This window comes from Typopeltis vanoorti, chromosome 21, assembly GCF_054136105.1.
Source record: "Typopeltis vanoorti isolate ZY-2024b chromosome 21, IOZ_Tvanoo_1.0, whole genome shotgun sequence".
Lineage (NCBI taxonomy): Eukaryota > Metazoa > Arthropoda > Arachnida > Uropygi > Thelyphonidae > Typopeltis > Typopeltis vanoorti.
This window is the reverse complement of record NC_143569.1, coordinates 56,618,757-56,645,812: the sequence shown is the minus strand read 5'-3', so window position 1 is coordinate 56,645,812 and position 27,056 is coordinate 56,618,757. Positions and strand designations below refer to the sequence as shown.

General features: G+C 34.0%; 1 protein-coding gene across 1 annotated transcript in view; it reads left to right on the top strand.

Annotated features, from left to right (window-relative positions):
• The window catches only part of zip (myosin heavy chain 10), a 517,797-nt gene that overhangs the window by 417,074 nt on the left and 73,667 nt on the right, over positions 1 to 27,056 (top strand). The window contains exons 31-33 of the mRNA XM_090411020.1: positions 1,339 to 1,632; positions 9,480 to 9,692; positions 21,293 to 21,454. Of these exons, the coding sequence (XP_090267146.1) occupies positions 1,339 to 1,632; positions 9,480 to 9,692; positions 21,293 to 21,454 (669 nt within the window). The remainder of the gene's footprint in view (positions 1 to 1,338; positions 1,633 to 9,479; positions 9,693 to 21,292; positions 21,455 to 27,056) is intronic.

Below are 27,056 nucleotides of genomic sequence, written 5' to 3'. Positions count from 1 at the left end.
CTACATCTAGCCCCCTTGGTTCTTCTTTAATACTGTGCAAATCATTGATGCACTCTTCTTATAAAATCTTGCGATGGCAGCCACTTGCATACCTTGTTCGTGCTTCCCGATGATTTCCTTCTTAACTTCCACCGTAATCATCTCCTTTTTCTTCTGACCGCCTTCCTTTTCAACCCTTTTCTTCATTGGGGCCATTGTCGTAGTACAGTTAATAAAGAACAGTCATACATTTGGACACAAAATAAAAAATGCTTTACACACACATGTGGTCACAATGCTAGCACGAATGTTGACTATACGAATGAGGTATGCCGACTGAGACAGCACATGCGAGACGATTACCCACAATCCCAAGCGGCTTGTGATCACGTGACGCTCGGCAGACAAAGCGTATAGGTAATACAGTACTCGTATTGCAAGACGTCGCTTGTTTATCAAGTTAAAATTTATTAAAAATATTTGCTCGTGTTGTGAAACACTCGCAGACCAAGTTACTTGCAATCCAAGGTGCCACTGTATATAAAAAGAGTGTATTTTGATCATTAAATGGCCACCATCAGAACATTATAGCAACATTGCACAAATAGTATTATTTTGTGCAATGTTACTATAAAATGCAACACAGCTATCTATCCAGATACTGTCTAGCATATTTTTGATTCTTACCATAAAATGCAAACACTTGTAGTTGATGAGAAACTTTAATAACATGCTAAATATAATACAGTAATACCCCACATAATGCTGCTCCATTTAGCATTATTTCATTATAGTGCTCAGTAATTCCTGAGTGCAGCCATTACTGCATCATTACTAATATTCATTTAGTAGTTCAGTGTGCTTTGTGCAGAATACAAGTAAGTGTTTCGCTGCTGTGTACCTTGTTTGACAAATGCAGACATAAGGACTGCAACTATTGACAAACACCACTTCATTATAATGCAACCAGTGGATCGTGAGTTGACCTCAGAAAGACTGTCTTCTAAGGTTTGCAGAAGGCAAGAACCATGAGAACCATTATTTTTAATGGTCCCTCATTAAAAATACTTATTTTTAATGAGGGACCATTAAATATATGTATATGAAATTGTATACATACTTTCATATACATACTTATATGAAATTGCTAATTAAGTATAATTAGCAATTTCATAAAACTCAAAGTTTATTATTATATTTCGCCTATCTAATAAAGCAATGTTATAACTCAGTTTAGGTTAAAACCTGCTGTTTTGGTTTTTTGTGTTCTATTCATGATAAAATGTTCTTCATTGGTCATATTACACTAATAGAACTCTTTTTCCCCTCTTCTCCCCTTCCCTTAATTTTTTTTACCAGGTTGAGGATCTCAATGTAGAATTGGAAAGTCAACGTTCAAAAGTGTCTGAACTGGAAAAAAAACAACGGAAATTTGATCAGCTATTAGCCGAGGAAAAAGCTGTATCTGAACGTATTGCCCAAGAACGAGACAATGCAGAAAGAGAAGCTAGGGAAAAAGAAACACGTATACTTTCCTTAAATAGAGATTTGGAAGATAAACAAGACCAGCTTGAAGAACTGGAGAGAATGCGAAAACAGTTGCAATCCGAATTAGATGAACTAGTAAATAGTCAAGGCACTGCAGATAAAAATGTAAGTTGTCTGTTTTTAGCACATACTCTAGTAATTTTATAATGTAAATTAGCTGATATCAATTGTCTACCACTTTATGAAAATAAATGTTTCAGTTATAAGAAACAGTTTTCTTCCTAATCCTTATTAAAATGCAGAATATCATCAATTCTTGATATGTCATCTAGGGGGGGGGGGGTGCACAGAAGACTAACTTTATATTATTACCAGCTTCCTGTCGTGAATTTTTTGTCAATTCTTCATTATTGTCCACTCTTACATTTAGCTGTATGAATCCACTTAGCTCTTGGTTTTCTTTGATCTTCTTTCTTGGCATGGAGTTGCCACGCTGCCTTACATTAGCTCTGCTTATACTTTCTTGAATGCTCAGCATCATAGTCTTTTCTGATATCTTCACTTTCAATGATTCTGCCACTTATTTCATCTCTTTTCTCTCCTCCTAATTTTTCTCATATGTTTGTGATATCTAATCTTTGATCAGCTGTTTTATTTCTAACTAAACTCTCAAGTCTATAAGTTAAAACTAGTTTGAACACCTTTTTTACATATACAGTCTACAATTTTGATTAATTTCTTATTCCATATACATTTGTTCTGCAGGATTTCCTATCATACCAACCTTGCTTCTTCCATTAATTATTTCCATATTGAATTTGTATCTTCATAAAAGTTATTCTTAGCTTCTTTTATATTCTCTATTAAGAATGCAGTTTTCCATGTTCCTGCCAAATTTCATAGCTTTCATCTTATTTTCATATTTTTTGTCACAGCAGCATTTTTTTTGATGACTGACATCAAAAAGTGGTGTATGGATGTAAGGGGGAGGGGGTGCATACGTGCAAGATTTGAGGTGACAGTGGTGTACCAGAAGGATCACTCCTTGTCCGTTGTTATTCAAGCTTTACATCAATGACATTGGGAAGGATTTAACAGGAGACACAGCTGTTTGTTGATGTGAAGATAGGCAGGGTAATCAGGAATGACTTTAATAAGCTGGAACGGTTGGCACAAAAATGACTGTCAGTACAAGATAAGTAAATATAAATTTATGTAATTTGGTGTAATGAGACATCCAGGGTGTATTGTATTGAAGGGATTATCTAAAAGAAACTGACTAGGATAGGGATCTTGGAGTTTTAGTAGATACAGTAAAGAGGGTACAAAGGAAGTGTTAAAGATGATATCATGACTATGAAATATGGATTATGAGAACAGATTGGGAATTTGTAGATGGCAGACTATATTAAATATTAGAAAGAAGCATGATATGAGTCCCTGGAGGTCTCTATGTGCTTGTTATTGAGTAGTGATTGATTACTTCTGTATTTACTATAAAATCAATAATACAGGAGTAATATAATCAAGCAAATGATTTGTTATTGTAATCACATTGAAACACTAAATAGAAGATAAAAAGGTTTTTAATATTCAGTGCTTTAGAGTTGTTACATGCATATTTCAGCTAACATCTGTATACTACCTGTTATTATCACAAGAGAGTATAATCCACAGCTGGGTTTTCTGCTTCATTCTGTATGAGAACATCAGGTATAATTTGCCATCCCAATTTGCTGAATGGATTGAATCTGCTCTCTCTCCCCAGCATACCATAGATTTGAATCCCACTCTGTCATGGATATTTGCAAATGCCTTCAGGTGAAAGGTGAATCACATAATCAGTTGTGAGACTACCATTCTGCTTATTGGAATCCTGAGGTTGGGAGAGATCAATTTTGAATTTCTATAGCAGTATGTTTGGCTCTGTTAGCTGACTCACATTGCTAATGTATCATGAGTGCATAACTTTCGTGAGATCCTCATAAAGATGCAGATATCATTTAGAAAGCATTGCTTCATACATCCCTTATGCCCTGAGTGCTAAAGTGAAAATTTACATGGTAACATGTTTAACTGTATGCTGATTTATCAGACCAGTGAAAAGTGGATCCACTATAATGCTGACTATTGCTGAAGCCCATATCATCACAAGGCAATTATGTTGATTTCTTTAATATTCATTTGACTGCTTTTCTACTTTTAGAAAATAGGAAAGTACTTTTTGACTACTTTCAGAAAACTTTCCTCCATAACAAACTGTTCCTGTAGTCTTTACAAGTACCTGGATTAGTCGGAGTTATGGATGAAATAACTAAGGCTATAAGATGTATATGAGGGCTAGTAATGGTGTATGTTCTTTGTTTAGTGAGCTGACACACCAAGTTTTCATGAGAAACTTCTACCTCCATATGAAAAGTGTCTTTAGTTTAAAAGCCATGTAAAGATTTTGCATATGCCAGGATTCAAAGGGTCGAACCGAAGTCTTTCTAATCAACTGACTTGTCATGATATCCTCTCAACTGCCCTGTGTAGGTGCTCCTTTAGTCAGGAGCACCAGTAGCATGCATTTTGCCAGCAGTTACTGTGACATATGAAGTGTTGTGAGCTGCTTGTTTCCTGACAGTTTGTCAGGTGGTTGTCCTTGCTGAATATTCATTCAAGAACTGCATATACTAGAAACATATTCACAAATCTATGATGTAAAGTATAGTGATTTATAGAATGCAGATCTTTGTCTGGTCAATGATTTAAGTGAGAAAAATACTGATTGCTCATCACACATCATGCCATGTTTTGTTCTTTGATAGTGTAGTGTGGTGGATCATGGGTAACTGAAAATTTCTTATCCAATCTCAGTACTGTCATTTGTAATCCTTCTTGTGAAAGTGATTTCTGAGTTTAGTCCATATTATTCCATTAGTTTCATTAACAGGATATTTGTGGGCCCCTCTGATTGTTATAGTTTGTTCCTTGATCATGAATTTATTTATATTGGCTGTCATACTTTATCTTGGTAAAAATATTTAACATAATTAAGTATCTAAATTTAATTTGATGTTGAATCTTCTTTGCACATGAAAAATACCATATATTGTGTTTTCGGAACATGATTTTTTAGACAAGGTAATAAGTGAGCTTGTAGTTATTACTCTTTTAGTGATTAATAAAATTAATTTGTTCTTTTGTATTCTTTGTAAATTTTTGATGAACATTTATATCTATCAACACAAGTGTTGCAGAAATACTCTCATTTTCATTTAAAATCCTCTTAACCACCTTAAATATCCATACCACATAAAACTGATTTGAAAGTTTTCAAATCAGTATTCATGGGGAAAATGCTAGTTTCAGATTCCTTTATTTTATAGTTTAATCATTGGTTTCTGTTTAGTTTTTTTTTCATCTTTCCTTAGTCTTTTATTTTCAAACTGTGCATTTTTATAGAAATATCTGCAAAAAATATTATTTCATGAAATCTAAATGGCATCAATGATTTGTTTAAAAAAATCTTTCATACAGTTAGAAGGAAAAACCTTTTTCATTTACATGAGATGGAGCCTTAAATTTTAAATTTCATGCTTCAACACTTATTCAGTTATCATATTCTAATGAATTGAACAAAAACTGTAAATAGTTGACCATTATAGTGAAAATAGTGGCCAACACAATATAAAGCATTTCATAAATCAGAAAGAAAGGATTTCTAATCTTAAAGTAGAATAGTATGTCTCCTTGGTATCCTAAGACTGAGGGAAAGAAAAATTGTGACATGAAGCAGTGAAAATCATTTATTATTGTACTTGAATAGATTATTAAATACTTAAGGAAATTGACAGCATATACTAGAAATATAAATTAAATCAAACTTTAATATATACTTTCCAATATTTCGGCAACGTCACGTTGCCATCTTCATGGGAACGTAAGATAAAGACACGTGCACGCAAGTACTACACAACAGCAAATGAGAAACAAAGCGAGGAAGCTACCGTTTTCCTAAAGTCCTGATGGTGCCCCCTGCCAGGCTACATCAGGTGTTCTTGGCCTTTGGCCTGAAGTTCTCCTGATGTATGTTTCCCAAATTTGGGGCAGTCTCATGCATCCAAATTTGTTGAGGTTTGGCATGTTCCTAAGGACCGAGGCTGATTCCATGAATAGTCTTTCATATTTGAACATGCTGTGGCTTTCTTCCACCTTATTATCTGGCAAGTATGCAGAGCATGGTCTGCAAGCCCAGAGTGGCTGTACTGGTGAAATCGAATGTAGTCCTTGTGTTCTGATATTTGCTGTCCTGCCTGTCTGGCCAAAGCAGGACAATTTACAGCTGCAAGGGACCTGGTATACACCAGGTAGGTCCAGGGGAAGTGGTTGGTCTCTAGTGGAGTGGATAAGGGATGCCAATTTTCTATATGGTCTGTAACAAGAGGTCAAGTCATATTTTTGTTGATTTTTTCCGAGGTGCCTCGAATGTAGGGATGGTGAGGGTTTAGAGTAATCTTTTTTGTGAAGGGGTGGGGGTTGTGGATAACTGGTTTTAGTATTTTTTGGATTTTTTGGGGGGGGGTAGCCATTGGCTGAGAAAGTGTTAAGGATGTGATTTAGTTCAGTGGTTAGTGCTTTGTCATTTGAACAGATTAGTTTAGCCCTGTTGAATAGTGTCTTAATAACTCCATATTGTTGTAGCCCTAATGTAGCCTGCCAGGGGGCACCATCATGGCTTTAGGAAAACGGTAGCTTCCTTGCTTCGTTTCTCATTTGCTGTTGTGTAGTACTTGCGTGCACTTGTCTTTATCTTACGTTCCCATGAAGATGGCAACGTGACGTTGCCGAAATATTGGAAAGTATATATTAAAGTTTGATTTAATTTATATTTCTAGTATTATTATTATTGTTTCGGGCAACTCAGGAGTCAACAGACTCATCGAGGGAGGCCCTAACATCATGTCAAGAACAACTATTCAACATTGATACAGTATCTATCATACCCTGCCTTGAACTCATTCATGGTCATAGCACCCACAACAGACTCTGGAAGCTTATTCCACTCATTCACCACTCTTCAAGTAAAAAACCTAGCTCTAACCCCCTTGTCAACCATGCTCTTGCCCAGCTTCCATGCATGGCCCCTAGTCCTACCACCACCAGTCATATTTTCAAAAATATCTTCTGGATCAATCTTATAAAAACCCTTCAGTAATTTGAATGTCTCAATCATATCACCCCTCCTTTGCCTATCGTCCAATTTCTGCAACCCACAAATCCTCAACCTATTCTCATAAGGTTCATTCCACAGTCCTGCTATCATCTTGGTCACTCGTCTCTGGACCCTCTCCACTTCCTCCCCATCACGAAGAAACCCTGGTGCCCATAACTGGGCACAGTAGTCCAGATGGGGTCTTATCAAGGCTCGATACAGAGGAACAACAACTTTTTGTCTCTGCATGTTAAAGTATTTTTCAGAAGCCAAGTGATTTGATGAGCTGATTTAGTCACTTTTGCAATGTGACCCCTAAACTTCAATTCCCTATCCACCAACACTCGCAAATCCCTAGCCTCATCAATCTCCTGGAGTACAGTTCCACCAATGCGATATACTGCTGCTATTTTTTTCACCCCAAAGTGCATAACCTTACACTTTGCCACATTAAACTGACATCCATTTTTCCTAGCCCAGTCCTCCAAACCATCCAAAGCATCCTATAAAATTTTGACATCCTGTGCACTCACAATTGTTCTACCCAACTTTGCATCATCAGCAAACAAGTGAACACTTCCTCTCAAATCCTTTCCAATATCATTGATGAACAAATTGAAAAGCAGTGGTCCAAGAACAGAGCCCTTTGGCACACCACTAGTCACAAGCCATCTTTTAGACTTCACTCCTGCATAAACCACTCTCTGGTATCTCTCCTTCAACCGTTTAACCAGCGTATAAGCCTTTCTACAAGAATTACTATCATCCATGGATGAATTACTCGAGGCCCGCCATTACGGCAAAATGAAGCTGAAGTTATCTAGACAACCGAATCGTCTGACCTTCCTAAAACGCTGCCGGGATAATCAGGTAATCCCAAATTGTGTAAAATTTAAGCACCGTTTCTTTTCACAGAAAGCTCTCCGTATCTATAACCATGTGAACCATACTTTGCTATGGGAATAAATTAACACTACACGCAGTTCCCTAGCTGACATAAACAGAACTATTTTAGCACTAGAGGAAGAGCTTTCTAATACGCTAAATCATGAACTTTGGTCAATTCTACATGACGTCTCGTGCACTGCGGCAAATAAAGAATTCGAAAAAATATGGAGTCGACATATCAACAAGTTTGATAAATTAAAAAAGAACTCGACGTCCAAACCAACACTGTAGTTAACCTTTTTTCAGTTATTTTGAATCCTTGAAGCACTCATTGCTCTGTCACGTGGTCACAACTTCGCCATTGCTCCTAGGAAAATACCGGCCAAGGAATTAATGATCCAGATTGAATGCGGGATTCGCCACCTTCCAAACCATATCACCAATGATATTAGATTGGATGTAGCCCGTGTTCTACCAAAAACAAGACCACCAAAAACCACTATAGCCAATACTGAATACAAGTCTCTACAGGAAATGAAGAAAAACAAAGAAATAGTTATCACCAAAGCGGATAAGGGGAATGCCACTGTGGTACTCAATCATACTGACTACACAGGTAAGCTTAATGCTTTACTATTAGATCGGGCTACTTAACTCCTCATTGAATACAATCTCACCAACTCACAAATTAGAAAACTCCATAGGCTCCTTAAGAAAGTCACTTCTTGGCCTGTGGAGATTACTAGCAAAAACCATATAACTCCAGACCCCCCCCCGTATATATGGGCCCCCAAAAATACATAAAGAAAATGTATTTTTTCCATTACGTCCCATATAGTGGATGGCATTGATACCACCACATACAAACTAGCTAAATATTTAGCCAAAGCGCTCTCACACTATATTGGCTACACACCATCACACATAAAAAATAACTCAGCCCACTTCAAAGCCAGTATAGAAAACCTTACACTCTAACATAATGACATAATGGTCAGTTTTGACGTCTCCTCCTTATTCACAAATGTTCCCCTCAAAGAAACCTTAGAGCGAATCCAAGCTAAATTTTCTCCCGATATCTCAGACCTATTTCAGTTCACAATGAACTCAGGCTACTTTGTTTGGCAGGAAAAATTCTACAAACAGATAGAGGGGACAGCCATGGGTTCACCACTTTCCCCACCCTTGGCCAACTTCTTTATGGAGACTTGAGAAAGCCTTCAACTCTGCCCCACAAAAACCTACCATATGGCTTCATTACGTTGATGATGTGTTCGCTATGTGGCCACATGGCTCGGATACACTCCTCTCCTTCTTAACAAACACTTAAACAACCAACACCCCAGAATTAAGTTCACCCTGGAAAAAAAGGAAAATTTGGATAATTGAAGTCTTTTACCTGCAAAAAGAAGGCACAGCCATGGGCTTGCCATTATTCTCCCTGCCCCTACCCCAAGTGCATATGGAAGCTCAATATATGAAAACAACAGCCTCCCCTTCCTAGACACACTAGTTACCTGCCAACATGATGGAACCTTGGTTTTCTCAGTTTATAGAAAACCCACTCATACAGGCAGATACATTCACCCCCCCCCCCCCCTCACAACAATATGGAGTTATTAAGACACTATTTATCTTAAGTTCCCATGAAGATGGCAACATGACATTGCCGAAATATTGGAAAGTATATATTAAAGTTTGATTTGATTTATATTTCTAGTATACGCTGTCAATTCCTTAAGTATTTAATAATCATGTTTAACCAGCGTATAAGCCTTTCTACAAGAATTACTTGAATAGATTATCTAATTTACAACAGTTTTTTTATCCTGAAAACTGCTGTGTTAATTTGTGATATTTTTATTGATACATTTCCCTGCTACTTATAATATAGTTATACAGCACACTTTCCTCTAATTATTTATAGGTCCATGAATTAGAAAAAGCCAAACGTGCTCTAGAAAGTCAATTAGCTGAACAAAAAACACAAATTGAAGAATTAGAAGATGAACTCCAATTGACCGAAGATGCAAAATTAAGGCTAGAAGTAAATATGCAAGCAATGAAGTCACAGTTTGAAAGAGATCTACAGGCTAAAGATGAACAGGCTGAGGAAAAGAGACGAGCATTACTGAAACAGGTAATTTCTTCCTCATTACCTAAATTTTATACAAAATATATTTATCAAACAAAAATTATCAGAATGATTTTGATAAATAAGATCTTGAGTGATGCTAAGGAATTTAAAGCACCATCCTAGTATTTAATTGTTGCTAATTCTACCAATTCATTGATTTGACATGTCATTATTCTTTCCTTGTAACTCACTTGCTCGATTCCTGCTTATTTTAATGTGATGAGTGGTGATCACACAATTTTTAGAATGCAGTGTGAAGTGAAAAATCATAACTTGCATTTAGTAAGTGTAATAATAATTATTTATCACCAGCATCATATTCCTGTTGTGTGCTCTAAAGGGGCATATAGGATACTATAACAGTACTTCACAATTAAGCTTGTATTACAAATCTCCTGTCAAAAATTTTCACTACAATTTGTATCAACACTTTAGTGTTGTTATATCTGATGTTTTTGTGTTTTAGGACACTTCTGGTGTTATCAATCCATCCTAGATCTTGTGTTGGAACGTACTTCCTGGGTTTTGAATCCACCATCTTGTTGTAAAGTTGTTCTTAAAAAATCAATTAATTGCTGGTTGATTACTGGTTAATTCAAAATATGGGGAAATTTATATTTATACTGCACCACCTTATATTTAGATTAGTCTATGTAAAATAGTGGAATCAAACTTCAATTAATTTAGCAGTCTCATTAATCATATAGGCCGAATTTAATATTCTACACTTAAGGCTCCTGCAAGATCCGAACTTTTTATGAACAGTGCAATGAAAAAGAATCAGGCACACACAATATTGAAATCAATAAAGCAGAACATTTAATACAAGGTTATATGACAAGTACATAAAATTATAACTCCCAAAATAAGATAATACAATTAACTTAGTTCTTCAGGTTAAATATTCACATAGAATCAAACATCATATCATCAGATACTAAATTCATAGTTCTCCTAATAATAAAAATTGTTCGTACAGTTCAAACCTTCAGAATTTCTTAGTAAATAAATTTACTAGTATCACTCAGTTGCACTCTATAATTTAACATTTAGTCAGCAAGCACTTATTAATTTAATAATGGCGGCAGTTTTACTTCAAGGGGAATTACTTTCAAGTTTCAAACTTCGGCTAAACTCAGCGAAACGCAACAGTAAATGTTAGGATATTTGAGATGGAGCTATCACTTAAATCTTCATACTGAAATAAAGTAAAATAGGACTGTTCTTACCGGGATTAATCCTTAGCAGATCAGATTCAATGTGAGCACATTTCAAAACTATATTCACTTATTACTCTGAAGCAACACTATTCAAAAGAATTTTTCACGGAGATAACTGAATTATTATTTATCACGCTGCACAAATCTTGACGGACTTGCTATATGGCAGAATAATTATTCAATGTTTACTACTGCATAACAAATTGAGCTTTGCATAATCCTTCTTCAAAGCGATATAGGAATACGTAGTAATTCTAGAACTGAGTGTAATTATTCTGAATTTCCTATTAATCTTCTGGTCTTTAGTTAATCCTATTACGGCACTAAATTCCTATTACTGCCACCGCTGACTTTACTCTCAGCTCCTTATAAGTTTTCTCCTTGTCTCCGTAGTGTTCTGAATGCTCCTGCCCTTGAGTGTCCTTCTTTACTTTCACCTCCCGTTTATATACATTCCCTCTTCCTGCCTAAACTTGTTCACTCGTCCAACTCATTAATTCCTTACTTCCAATTACCACAGCTCACGCCCTAAGCTCGCACGTTCTATTTTATTTCTGTCTCCATGGTAACGATCAAAACAAAATGTAAACATAAGCATTACATAAGATTATACCTTTACACTCAGTAATAAAAAATAATAATAAAAATATTATAGTTACTTAATTTCTCCTTCACTTTCATTTACAAATATAATAAATAAAACATGTTATAGTTCACATAAGGCACATAAAAGTTACATACATAAAATATCTTATAATATTACTGAAGGAATATAGAAATAAAACAAATAGTATTTTCTGCAGAGTCCTTTCATTAACATAACATATAATTAAATAATAACTGATAAAATTCAAGGAAAATACATGAATAATAAATCTTAAGCAAGAGACTAACAAATAATATTTAAACAAGTCTTGCTTAGTATATGGTAGATTATGTTAAATGTGAATGAAGAATAAAAACATACAAAATAATTTCATTCACAGTTTAACACTTGGTCTTTTTCAGGCCATATTGGAACAGACATCTGGTTACTAGCCTTTCCTCTCCCATTCTGTTTAAGTGACGATGCACACATCCACACAGTAATCTACTGTTTATCTGACCCTTCAATTATAATTGATAATTATCAGAACGGCAAGTTTGGATAATTGAAGTCTTTTACCTGCAAAAAGAAGGCACAGCCATGGGCTTGCCATTATTCTCCCCGCCCCTACCTCAATTGCATATGGAAGCTTTTGAGCAACATACTCTAGATTCCTTTACTTTTAAACCCAAGGTCTGGTTTATGTGTGTTGACAATATTTTTGTTATCTGGCCTCACGGCCACCAGCCTTTAGACACCTTCCTCAGCAACCTAAATAAATAACACAAATGCATACAATTGAAATTGAAAGTCAGAACACACTTCCATTTCTAGATAACATTTGTCACATGTGAAGAAAATCTGATTTTACATCATTACATCAATAAAAGATTTGCATTTAATGAGTTGTTGCTGCAACTGGTCACATCTATACCGTTAAAATCCAATGAACTTGTCACACGTCTTCCTTCCAGCAGTCTTTCCTTCACTGTTTACCATACGCCTACACATACTGGTCAATATATACACAAAATATAGGTATAATTAACACACTAAAAAACAGGATTTTAAATATTTGCTCCAATAAGCACTTAAACACAAATTAGAAGTTGTCTCTGCAATACCTTCCAAAAAAAAAGGCTACAGCAAGAATACCATCAACAAAATTCTGCACAAGACTTCACCTAATAATAAAAATAAACTATATTACAATAAAACTGTAGCCATTCCATACATTAAAGGGATATCAGATAAATTTGACAGAATACTCTAGAAATACAACCTTAATACTACCTTTAAAACTCCTTTAAAATTAAGGAACCTATTCAATTCCTCTAAGGATTCACTCCCTCTCTTTTGCCCACCCTGGAGTATACTGTATTCAGTGTGCCTGTAATTTGCCTGAATGCATAATTTCTTATCCAAAAAAGGGAAAATAAATGACACATTGACACCTTTCTGATCATACCCTGGATACTCTACATAGAACTGACTGGAAAGGTACCTGCTTATTACCTCACACTAAAGTGTGGTATGAACACAAATTTAAAGAGGCCTGTGAAATTTTAATCTTAACAATAGTGATGGTTTAAAAATCCCTGGAATATGGATGGCACATATTCTACCTATATATTCTACCCATATTCTAAAAGTTCATTAAAATTATAATTAGGACTGTAATAATCCAGAATCTTAGCCTTAATATAACAAACACTTCTGTTAAATTATTGATTATATCACCACTATTGCTGTATTAAAAGTATTAATATGAATTTGTTCTCTGACAATGTCATAAATAGAATATAGCTTTGTAGGGCTTTTTTTTTTCCTACTAGAGGTCAGCCAGTAGAATAATGGTTGATCAAATCATTGTCATTTTGGAATAGCTGCTCTTGAAATGTAATGTAGCTTGTGTGTGTGTGTGTGTGTGTGTGTGTGTGTGTGTGTGTGTGTGTGTGTGTGTGTGTGTGTGTGTGTGTGTGTACTCTGGATGATAACCTTAATATTAAGGTTGAAACCTTCAGGAAATTAAAGTTTTTGTTCTTAACAAGGTTGTACTCTCCATGATTTATTATTAATATGAATGCTAGTCACTGTTAAGAAATGGATGCTGTACCATCATGTTTGTTTTTATATTGGTTTAAGCCTATATAGAATACTGTTAGGTTAGCTAAGTCCCAAATTGACAGCCCATCCTCATGTGTTCAGTATTTAGTGGATATCTATTAATAGGACTCATCACATGGATGTGGGATTGAAATTATGTTGGAAGCCCAAAAGGTTAGGTGGAGATCTCCTCCCAGTTATTTAGCTTTTACCTTGTGATCCCCAGTATAACAGTCATCTTTATTTAAGAACCTAATATCAGTTACATTTATTTAAATTGTAATGTTTTTATAATGTATTATTAATAAATAGTACTTTGAAATACTCATTTTTGATTATTTCATCTATCAAAACATGGAATGCCATTTAAAAATTACTTTTATTTGGCCATTCATAATTTGTGTTTCTTAGGAACAAGCATTATGACATCACTACTATACTAAAAAATATTAGAAATTATGATAAATGGCTTTATTTAAAACTAATTGGTAGAGATTGTTAGAAGGTTAGTATTCACTACTAACCATCTGCCTAAGATTTACATATTATAGAAGAGTTGTACAATATATCTATCTTGAATTTCATCTTGCTTTGCCATTTTATGAAAATGGCATAAGTGATGCAGTAATTCTCCTTCTCTATGGTCTGGGAACATGTTCCGAGGCTTCCTACAGTGCTCATATAGCTGCCAGAGTAACCTTCATGTTCCACTTTCAAACATCTTTATTGCTGGCTGGATTGTGGTCACTTGAGTTTGGCTCTCTAGTGGGTGCAGGATCTCTGCTAAACCAGAAAATCCCTTTGTGCATACATTTTTCATCTCACATTTTTCAGAGGCCCTAAACTTGGGAGACTATGGATATATCTGATAATAGAAATAAGAAACAAGATATTTAACACATATGCCATTTGTTTCTCATTATCCATACAACAGGTGAAAAGCCAATAAGGAAATGTGACCATTGTTTATTCAGAAGGATTGGTGGAATCTCCCAAAATGATTAAAGAAAAACTACATTCCAGTGGCAATCTTGTTTGAACATATCATTCAGAAAAATTACTGCAAGCAATGTCGATGGAGGAGGAGGTACAAGTTGTAGTAACAACTCTTTAAATGCAAATGCTTCATTGATGTAAGGATGTAAAATCAGATTTTCTTGACCAGGTGAGATGTTCAGAGATTAAAGATCAGGGAGAGGCAAGTATGAGGCACATTCTGATACACCAGTGTGGTCACCCAGTTCCAACCAAAAACATCATCCTTGTGTTTGATAGATCCAAATCTCTGACATTGGTAATAGCAGAATAACTCAGGATGTTTTAAGCATCAGAAAAATAGGCATTCCCAAACTGCCTGTTATGGCTCAACCATCTGTGCCCAGTGTGGTAGTAAAGAGTAAAAACTTGAATGTGTCAAAAATATGAACAGAACCATCCAGCCTACTTCCATGCATCCCAAAGGCAGAAAAATGAGAAAGAAGTTCAAAAGATAAAAACTGAACAAAATGCCTCATATCAAAATGCAGTGAGGAAGCTAACAACCACCACCACCACCACCACACCTGCCCTAAAGTCCTCTTATGCTGAGAAATTGATGATCACGAAGTTATCTCTTAAGTGCATTAGTATCCTCACCTGTTATAGTTTCACTCTTGAAACATTCCCAAAAATGATCCTGTCCTGCTGAATGAGAACCCACTCGTCAAAATTATGTCAAGGTATCACTGGAAGCAAAACCACTGGACACCCCTTTAGAAAAAACGGATACCTTTATATCCACTGAATGTAAATTAAATACAGACCCTGACAAATCTGGTGATATATCAAACAATTTTGCAGAAGAAGAGATGGAAACTGTCTGTTCATACTTCCCAAAATCAATTGACAAACACAAGCCAGATTAATCCTCCAGCTGGCTGATGTGGATGAAATAGCCAGACCACTCCCAGCATTTTTCATGAATCAAAACTTCATCGGTAATCTTCCTTTTATGGAATATTTACCCTCCGCTGCCGTTAATCCCTTAACGATGATTTGAGAGCCAATAGCAGATTAACTGTGGTGGAGTGACTTTTGTGTCGCTTCACTTTGCATGTACTGTGTTACTTGGAATTTCCTTTACTGTATTAGGATATTGATTATTTTTTTATTTATTTTATTTTATTTTTTTTTTTACTGCACAATTTATTTATTGTCTCTTTCCAAAAAATAAAAATGAGTTTCAAATTTGCCAAAATAAATAATCAATTCTGAAATGACCACAGATCAGCCTTTGCAATGAATATATTTTAGTAATAGTAAATTTCCTTCACTTTACTGACAATATAGGTTTTTTCCGTGAATTTTCAAATGTTTGTTTGTATTTAACATATTTTGTCAAATATTTATATTTTTAAATAACATGTAGTGAAATAATATGACATTTTGCTTTCTTTCTTTGCAAAGTACCTTTATATGGATCGTCACATTTCAATTTTAGGAATGAATTTTTATTTATTTTTTTATTTTTATTTTTTTATGAACAACAAATGATTATAAACTGCATTATTCAGTTTCCAATTGTCTTTTTTAGTATCAAAAATTTTTATTCAATGGTATTTTATCAGAGACACTTCGTCTTTTTTTTTTGCTTAAAATTGCAACAGATTTTTTGTAGGAGATGCACATTACTATAATATCTAATGCTTCATTGTAAATGTGTCAAAAATATAACAGGAAAGATATCCTGTATGGAATGATTCAAAATTTATGCTCATTTTTAAGATTTTTTTACTGCAATTCTCTTTTCCCCCCCCCACTTCTCCTCTCCTGGAACTCAGTTACATAACTACTTGACATTTCTACTGGTTTGAAAGCTTTCAGACAGTATTCAAAATCTCTTATTTCAGTTTACCATTGTTGTATATTCGAAGCTTCTAATCCTCTACTCTTCCTTTGCACTTGAAATCAGCTGTTCAGCGATCTGCTGAAATTATTCTAAGATTTAGAAATACTATGCTATATTTTCAATATGTAAAACTGTTTATGCATACCACACAAAAGAAAGTTCAGTTGTGCTTTTTTTTTTTAAATTCTAAATATTACTACCTCTAAGATGCATTTCTAAGAAATACGTCTTAGAAATGCTGGACAATAATCCTCTTAGCTGGAGGAAAAGCTAAAAGTCTTAGATTACTCTTACTGCTTTTGAGAAACACAAAAAAAAGAAATTTTCCCAGAAGTCACACTAAATTGCCTCAAGCAAGAATGTCTTGTTTCGTTTTCAGACATCCTAACATAGAAAAACTGACATTTCTTTTATAGGCTGATGCAATATTTATGCCAAAAATGATTTCTTTATTTATGGTGATCGGTTTCACTTTTATTATCGAAAAATTCGAAATTATTTGATACAATTACCTTGAAAAAAGGATTTTAATTTTTTAAGAGAAAAGGCACATATCTGTTACATAATCATTTATTTTTTGGGTGGGGGGGGGAGGTTTTTAGACCTATTCAATCTGCAGGCAATTGCTATAAATGTAAATCACTTTGGGAACATGCTCATGCAGTTTAGTATAAAATAGTAGCAAAAGTATAACTACTTCAATAATGTCATATCTAAACTAGAAGAAAATGTAGTTATATCTGCTGATGTTAGAACTCTTACATAAATATTTTTTCTGACATGAATTCTCTATCAGCTATAATGTAATCAATTTACAGATTTTTGCATTGTTGTATTGACAAAAAAAATATGTGAAGTAATTTCTTCTTTCTACTACAAGAAAAAGATAATAACAGAAGAAAAATATGTAGTATTTTCTTTTTCATTGGGTGAATTTACAATGTTCTTTCTTTGTGTTTTGAAATGAAAGTGCAAATGATTATTTTCTTACCATTTTTGCTAATAGAATATCTGCATATAATTATATGAGTGATATTTTGCCGTTTTTCTCTCACAGGAGAAAAGAAATAAGGCAATAATATCGTTCAATCAGTCGAACTTTATTGTAGCGGAAATTCTTATTATCAAACTTTGCTGTTTTTTAATAAAAAAATATTATTTGTACTACTTTGAAAATTTCTAATCTGTGACACACACACGCTGCTATGAAAATTTAATAAACAAAGTTTCGGCAAACTGTATTCTTATTTACAAAAAAACAGGCTTATAATAGGCATATTTGAAAAACAGTTTCATTAAGCAAGATTGTGGTACACAGAATGTTTCAAAAATTAAGAAATAAAACATCTCAGAGAATGATATATAATGGTTTGGAATATATATATATATACATATATATAATACCTTAATTATATTCCAATAAATTTTCATTGCAGTGTGTGGCACAGATTAGAAATTTTCAAAGTAGCACGAATAATATTTTTTTTATTAAAAAAACAGCAAAGTTTGATAATAAAAATTTCCGCTGCAATAAAGTTTAACAGATTGAACTATATTATTGCCTTATTTCTTTCTCATGTGGGAGAAAAATGGTGTGTGTGTGTGTATATGTGTGTGTGTATATATATATATATATATATATATTCATTCAATATTCCTTTCTGCCCAGTAATAAGCTGTAAACTAATGGAGAGATTACTGATTCCCCCCCACTGGGAACCAGATCAAAAGAATGATGTCCAGCAGGCAGCACACTAAAGTGCCTCGTGCAATAATTAAATATTTTACAGGCAGAAATTAATGTTTTGTTTTTCCATCTTTCTGATTGATTAGCAGATATTCGAAACATATTATTCTGATATTGCATTTGTAGGATGACAGTGTTTTTAAATATTAATTTCCCCATTACTCAATGTCACATAACTTCCTGATTTATAATAATCAGGAAAATGATATGTATATTTTCTGATTTATAATTTGCTAATTTATAATACTCAAAACCTAGTTTCTGTGTCGAAAAATTAAACATTATGTGGAACAATTACTATGGAAAAATAACGAATTAAACAGAAACTGTACCTATGTTTCATAACAGTTTTTGGGTGTGTGGTAGTGTTGCAGCAGGAAAGGGGTGGGGGTGTAAAACTAACAAAGTCGAAATAAAGTTCAATTCTATTGTGAAAATATGAAATTTCACATTTGTTGCATGCACATATACATATTTTGTATCAGAGAATATACGCAAAAGTATCGGTTACTTTAAAATTGGAGCAAAATATATAAACTAGCAGAAAATATATACATATCAATTTAAATAATAATCATTTATTTCATTTTGTAAAGACCAGTTATACAAGAAACCAGGGAAACCAACAAGGTGAAAGTGCAAAGAACAGTAGATTACGATATTTTGAAAAAGAATTAGTAATATGATTAAAGACTTGCATATTATTCTTCGAAATATGATTTTGAACAAAGATAACGTAGAATGCTGGCAGCCGTTTTTTTTTTAAATTTTTTTATTTTTAATAATATTTCAAATGATTATCGTAAATTAATTTTTTTGAAAACAAAGAAAATGTTCTGTTGAGTAAGCGATTAGACAAAATTAGCACAAAAATAGTAAACATTGGTTCTCCAAGGTAATGCAATATTTAAGTGAAGAAAGTAAGCAAATATTTATATTTTGTCCTGGAATTTAAAACTCTACAATAAAAAGATAAAATAAAAATAATTTCTATATTTTTAGTCTCTCTAAGAGTCAAGTTGCCCAGCATTAAACCAGGAACTGTGTTCTTTGTTATAGAAAACTGAGACTCAGCTTTGCATAGTAATCTGTTTAAGTGTTCTCGTGAAGGATTATCGCACCTTCTAAAGGACAGAACAGCCACATTGCACTTCTTACCCATGTTCTTTCAACAGGTGTACTGAATCGTATCCAGATTTAGCTGGATGTATATATACATCCTGGCTGATTGGAGGGTTAAGGAAAGCCCGCAACCTTTTGGAAATGGCCTCAGTCAGTTTGTAGACTTATCAGTCTACAAATCCATAAAGAATAGGAAAATTCTTGCTGTGGAATTCTACTGAATTTGACCAAAGACATCACGTTTCTAACAACACAAACCTATGTTTCTGTTTGCAGGGGATATATTTAAAACCTGGTGAGGACCCAACCTTAAGGCGTTTCACTATTATTTCACAGAATTGGAAACGAACCTGCTTGTAAAGGAATTGCTATCCTTATGAGCAGCCACACTCCTTTTCAGTATTTCCAGATTAACATTGCTCTGTAGCCATTTGCCTCACAGTGGGATTTCTTATTACAATATGTTCCATTGATGTACCAGTGGGTTCTTCATGACTTCCGCTCATCCTTGATATTCTCATGTTAACTGCCTCTGGCTGCACTTCTTAGGAGTGGCTTTAACGAACATGGTATTCTGTGTGGCAGTGACAACAAATGTATAGTTGCCGAACCCAATGCAGTTGCGGACACTTTAGGAAGTTCTGCTATAATCTTGATAGTAGCTTCATGGCAGTTGTATTTGATGTAGAAAGAAACAGTGTTTTTAACTTCTCACAGATGTACTAAAGCATGCAGTCAGCTATTCATTAAGGGGAATATAAAAGAGCACTTTTACTCTCTCTCATACTAGTATTATAGGGCCTGATGACATCCATTATGAGTGCAATTTGTTAGTGCACCCTGCCAGGGTGCACTAACAAATTGCATGACTGATGACATATGCTGATGATTCAGTTGTATGTGAATAATGTAATGCCTCTGTTATCATATGTCATGTTCTGATGGAGTGCCAGAACTTCACTTTAGAGAGAAATGTAGTTTTTACTAATCAGGCTGAGCTGTATACTCAGGTAGATCTTATCTGTCTTGGACAAATTGCAGAAAATAACGGGAAAAACTCACGTAGAAAGATTATTTATTAGTATAATTTTCGCCTGTGTGTCACAGGCATCTTCAGTACATTAAGCTCAAAATTAAACACTAACTGACAATTCCAAAAAGCGCCACCTAAGTAGCTGGTGTAAGATAACTAAAAAGGTCAATAACTGTCCTAAAAAAAAAAAAAAAATTAATACAATAAAAAGTTAGGAAAGATTAGCTGATTTGTAAAGTACTATCTCCCATAAAGGGAGATAGTACTTTACTTATTGTGTACCGATATGTCTACTCACGGTTTACCTCTTTTAAAAAAAATTGCAGAAAGTTTTTAACTTTTTATAAAGAATCAATTTATATAAATGCAATTTTTATGTGGATATGGCATTGGTCAATTTTTTTAATTTGTTTTCTTGTGCATAAGATTTTACTTGTTTAGCTAATTTTTATTTTATTTTTTTACAATGAAAAATGTATAATTTAATATTTGGATACTTTGATGTCTTGTTATATTCAGCACATACTATAAGAACTCATGCAATTAACAGACAATGCAGGGAGTAACCAGCCTGTCATATCAGTAACTTGATGTTGACAGGCCTGTGAGCTTTAAATGCGAAGGGGAAGATGAAATGAGACATCCAGATTCATTTCTCATCATCAGCCTCTACTGATAGCACAGAAGAGGCTGTGCTACCAGTAGAGGCTGATTGTTTATTTTTTTAACTCAGAGCATTTGGTTAGAAATTAATCACTTATATAAAGTATCTTAATTATTACTTAAAATTGCTGTAGTCTTCCATTCTTTTGATGATATTTTGGTAAGATATCAAAATATTGCATGAGTTCATAATGAACTAGGAATTGTTAAGTTACATTGTTAAATTCATGCTTATTTAGGTGCGAGATTTAGAATCTGAACTGGAAGATGAAAGAAAGCAAAGAGCAGCAGCTATTAGTGCACGAAAGAAGTTGGAAGGTGATTTTAGGGACCTGGAACAACAATTAGAGATGGCCAGTAAAGTAAAGGAAGATGCTTTAAGGCAGTTAAAGAAACTACAAGTAAGAAATTTTGGAAACACATTCATTTTTGAAATTAAAGTTCAACACAGAAATTTAATTTAGGGAAAAAAAAAAAGATTTTTAGAGCAGCCTAGCCACGTTTGGTAATTAATAACAGTTTTTTTTTTTATTATATATATATATATACGATGAGAAATTCCATATGGGGTTAACATGATAGTGGTTAATATTACTGTATTACTATTAAAGTAGCATATATATTCTAATGAATGAGTGCTACAGAAAACTTAAGAAAATTAAGTTGGGTTATATGTATATGGTATAGATCGGTCAGTATTATGATCTTTAGCTATCATAGTTCAGAGGACATGTTATTCAGTATCTCAGCTAAAATAGAACTACAAAAAAAAAAATAAAAAAATAAATAAACATCAGAAAAGATCTATTACTGAATTAACCATTTTCACAAATAGAAAGTATATTTAGCCCTCTTATGACTAGCAAAAATAGTGTAGCGTTTCCACACATGATGTACTTTAAATCTAGAAAGTTTTTTTGCAGTGTTATTCTTCATTTTCTTTCATTAAATTTTTCTCAATTATTCCTCTTCTTCACCTTTTGAATGGATCAAGTGATTGCTGATGTGTGAATGACATCACTGAGAAACCAAACACTTTCAAAAACACTGACTGAATATCAGTAAACATAATTTGTTTAATACTATTAATCCTTTTTCTTAAATTTAATAATAGCAACAAATCTCCAACCTTTATCACGAGAACAGTAATGAAATGATGTTCAATCCGTTTTTTTTTCCTGATGCACTATCAAAAGACATAGAGGATAATGTGATAACATAGTAAGTGTCTCTTTGCTATGATTAATTGAAACCAACACATTGTAAAAGAATTTCATGGTTATCCAATGAAGCCAATTCTTTTTTTTTTTTTTTTTTTTTTTCAATAAAATTTTTTGAATGCCTATTGTGATATGGGATAAGATGACCTAAAAATATGTTAAAGCTTTCATGACCTTTTTTTTTTTTTTTTTTTTTTTTTTTTAAAGAAAATATGTAAACAACTATAAATTAATCCTTGAAAATTTAAAAATAAATTTAAATAATATGTTTTGGAAACCTTCAACACAACTATTGATTACATTTTAATAATAATAATAAATGTACACTAAATTGAAATGAAAAAATATTTTCTTTGACAGTCTGTTCTTAAAACAAAACACTCCGTCTATGGAATCACACCTAGTTAACTCATCCATGCAACACCTTAACGCCTTCAGTGAGACAAGATGAGGGATATTCCCGTTAAGGCTGTTTGGGTTCAGAGTTGTGCCACTTATTTTTGGAGGGAGAAAATGGGGACCTATCCACCTCTCCTGATGCTTTCAACAAACAGTGAAAACTTTTTTTTTTTGGTGGTGGTGGGGGGGGGGGGGTTAGGAGATGCCTGATGTAGAGAGGATAGATTCTTGATCTTCTGAAGCTGGAGAAGAGTGAGTCGCATTCTTAACACAATCATATTAGGCGATCATAGCTCTTTCACCATCACCCCAAGTATCTGAAGTGGGGGAATACTGTGCCCTATGAAAATTTCATGCTGATATTATTCTTTAATTATAACCAAATCTGCATGGAGGGGAAACAATGTGTTTGCTTTAGAATATATTAGAAAACAGTAATGAAGGAGAATGCTATATTTGGTTTATATATTTGAATTATTCAAAGATGTAAATATGTGAACCATCATTAATGAACCATCTGAGAATGGGAAGTGTAAAGGAAAACAAGTGTGAGTAGAAATCAAAATAAGAAATACTTTCATTACTGCAAACAAATTATTAATAATTTATTTATTCTTATGGCAAAAGGAATACAAAGCAGCTACAGGTTTCAATATCCAGTCCAGAAAGCCAATCTGTCACCTCGTGGATGTCCTGGAGTCCACCACCACCATGATTTTAGCACCTTGGGCAGTCATTCACAATATGAGTGATCACCTAGACCACCAGGGAACAGTCACAATTAGGGTGGTCTGACAGTCTCCATTTATGTAGTAGGTAGCCACATCTGCCATGGTTAGTTCTGATCCTGTTGATATATGACCAAATCTTCCTAGGAAAAGCAAAACCAGGCATAAGGATCTTCAACCAGGTAGCCATTTGTTGGAAGATTGTTGGACCAGTGTTCTCTGTCCACATGTCAAGTGTTGATGGTAAGGCAACTGAAGAGAGTTCGTCCATGGACCAGAGAGGGTTTCTAGATTTTAGGCAAATACTAGGTGGATTTATGAGAGTCTGATGCAGGGGTGGGAGTGGTTGCTTATTAATAATTAACATTTGTGATATTACGTGTGTCCTGTAATTTGTTGGGTGAAGCGAATAACATAAGATCCTATAAATTCCAGACATAGCTTAAGTGAATTTATGGTAGCATAATTTTTTTAAAAAAAAAAAGTTATGAAAGAGCAGTGGGATTTAATAAGCTGAAAGGCTATTTTACTGGCGAATATGTTAATAGAAAGGGGGATGGTAAATCCCTTTATGTTTTTATAGCCGGGTACGAAACTCAGATTGAAATCTATAGTTTCATGCCGAAAAAACTATCGGCGAGCCCAAGTGTAAATGATCACTTGGGTAGTACATCACCAGGGCAACTCCATGCAAAGTTAGTGGTGGAGCAAGCTCCATCACTAACTTTAATATTCTCTCATAATGTAAAACCCAGCTCCTAAGAGATGTATATATATTGTTTTACATTATGAGAAGAGGTCACTACCCAGATCGGTTTCAACCTTTTTTGAGGTCTCATCAGTGAGTAGGTAGACCTGGAATATCAAGGTTTTAAGTGAACACAAACTTGTTCACTCCTATATTTATTGTTAATTACTAATTTAATAAGCCGAAAGGATATTTTACCGGCGAATATGTTAATAGTACAACACCAGGGAAACTCCATGCAAAGGTGGAGCAAGATCCGGCACTAACTTTAATTTTCTCTCATAATGTAAAACCCAGCTCCTAAGAGATGTATATATATTGTTTTACATATTCCAGGTCTACCTACTCACTGATGAGACCTCAAAAAAGGTTGAAACCGGTCTGGGTAGTGACCACTTCTCATAATGTAAAACAATATATATACATCTCTTAGGAGCTGGGTTTTATATTATGAGAGAATATTAAAGTTAGTGACAGAGCTTGCTCCACCTTTGCATGGAGTTGCCCTGGTGTTGTACTACTCAAGTGATCATTTACACTTGGGCTCGCCGATAGTTTTTTCAGCATGAAACTATGGATTTCGATCCGAGTTTCGTACCTGGCTATAAAAACATAAAGGGATTTACCATCCCCCTTTCTATTAACATATTTGCCGGTAAAATAGCCTTTCGGCTTATTAAATTAGTAATTAACAATAAATATAGGAGTACACCACTTCGGCAATTCGATAGTAGAGGTATGCGAGTTCATGTAAAATAAGAGATGTATATATAATGTAAAACAATATATATACATCTCTTAGGAGCTGGGTTTTACATTATGTGAGAATATTTAAGTTAGTGACTGAGCTTGCTCCACCTTTGCATGGAGTTGCCCTGGTGTTGTACTACCCAAGTGATCATTTACATTTGGGCTCGCCGATAGTTTTTTCGGCATGAAACTCTACAGATTTCGATCTGAGTCTCGTACCCAACTTTAAAAACATAAAGGGATTTACCATCCCCCTTTCTATTAGCAGTGGGATTTGTTTGCAAAGTATAAATAATTAACCAATAATAAACAGCTGCTGTATACATTTAGCAGTTCAGTAAATAACTATAGGGAGTGGATAATCCAATGAACTAATAATGTTGATCAAGTGATTCATTTAGGCATGACAAGAATACATGTGGATTGATGGAGCAGCAGATCATCTTGTGAAATTTGTTGTGCTTATTATGCGTATTTATTTCTCTGTTTTATTTATATTTTGCTTCGTCTTCTAAGAAGTTTCTTTTATTTAATAAGGATCACTATACATTTTACCTACAGGATAAATAATATGCAATCATTATCGGAATTATCTACACTCTCATGAATCCTACATTCATTACTTTTTTTTTTTGTCAGCACTTCTTCTGTCTTATCAATAATATATTGCATATGCTGGTATTTTGTTGTAAATCAACTACTACTTATAATACATCGAAGTATTCAAGTAATCAGAAACTAGCTCCATAAGTGAGAGGTGTACATGTTTACAGAGGAAGTGAAATTATTTCAGATCATTACTCAGTCTGTAAAATAGAAATACTAGCAAAATGGAGAAAGGAAATAAATAAGAAAAAACAAGAAATAATACAAGTATACAAAGTATATCTATTACAGGAAGAAGGCATTAGAATGCTATATTAATCATGATTACAGATTACTTAAAAGAACCACAAATCAGTGAAGATAGAGAAGAAGAATGGAAAATTTGAATAAAGATCATCTATAAAGCAGCCCTCTGAAGTACTTGGCAAGAAAAATAAACTATTAAAAAGAAAAACATTAAAAATATTAAGGAAATTAAATAACAGAGAAAGAGATAAGCAAAAATCAACATAATACAAGAGAAACAATGGAGATAGAGCATTATAAGAATTTATGGTAAGACCCAAATTTAATAACAGAAAATAATAATGAAGAAATCAGTACTGATATCGAACCAGTAAAATTGGAAGAACTAAAAGAAGCAATAAAACCTTTATTGCTTATTTATATAGATGATATATAGATGGCATAAATACAGAACTTCATCATCATCATCATCAAATTCCTGCCTTGTACCCTCAAGGGGTGTACAGGATATGACAGTACTACATGAAAAAATTACATCATCACTAACTTCCTATCTACAATTTTCCTCCAAATCAGTCTGTTACTTGTCAAGACTCCAACATTATCAGATCTTATATTTCTATCGTCTAAGGCACTTTGTACCGTATCAATCCACCTATATCTTGGTCTTCCTCTGGGTCGTTTTCCTGCCAACCTGGCAGAGAACACTTGTTTTGCTAATCTTTCCTCTCCCATTCTATTTAAGTGACCATACCATCTGAGATTAGCTCTGCTAACGCATTCCTGGATGCTCACAATGTGAAGTTCTTTCCTAATATCCTCATTTTTAATATGATATTGCCATTGATGCCATCTGTTCACGCCTCTAATCTTTCTCAGGACTCTCATATCTGCGGTCTCTAGTCTTTGGTCAAGTGTTTTACTTCTGACCCAGCTCTCAGATCCATAGGTTAAAATTGGTTTGAACACAGTCTTGTATACAGCTAATTTAGTGTTCCGACTAATTTCTTTCTTATTCCATATGAATTTATTCAATTGACTTCCCACGATACCAGCTTTGCTGATTCTGTTGTCTATTTCTATATTTAGTTTACCATCTTCAGTAAAAATTGTGCCTAAGTAGCTGAAATGTTTTACTTGTTCCACAGGTTTTCCATTCACAACACAGTTGACATTTTCAATGATTCTGCCTATTTTCATTGTCTTTGTCTTTTTATTGCTGACCTTCATACCATATCTATTACAACAGCTATTCAATTTAGTCAGAGAATCTTGCAGACTTGTAGCGGATTTATTTAGAAGTATA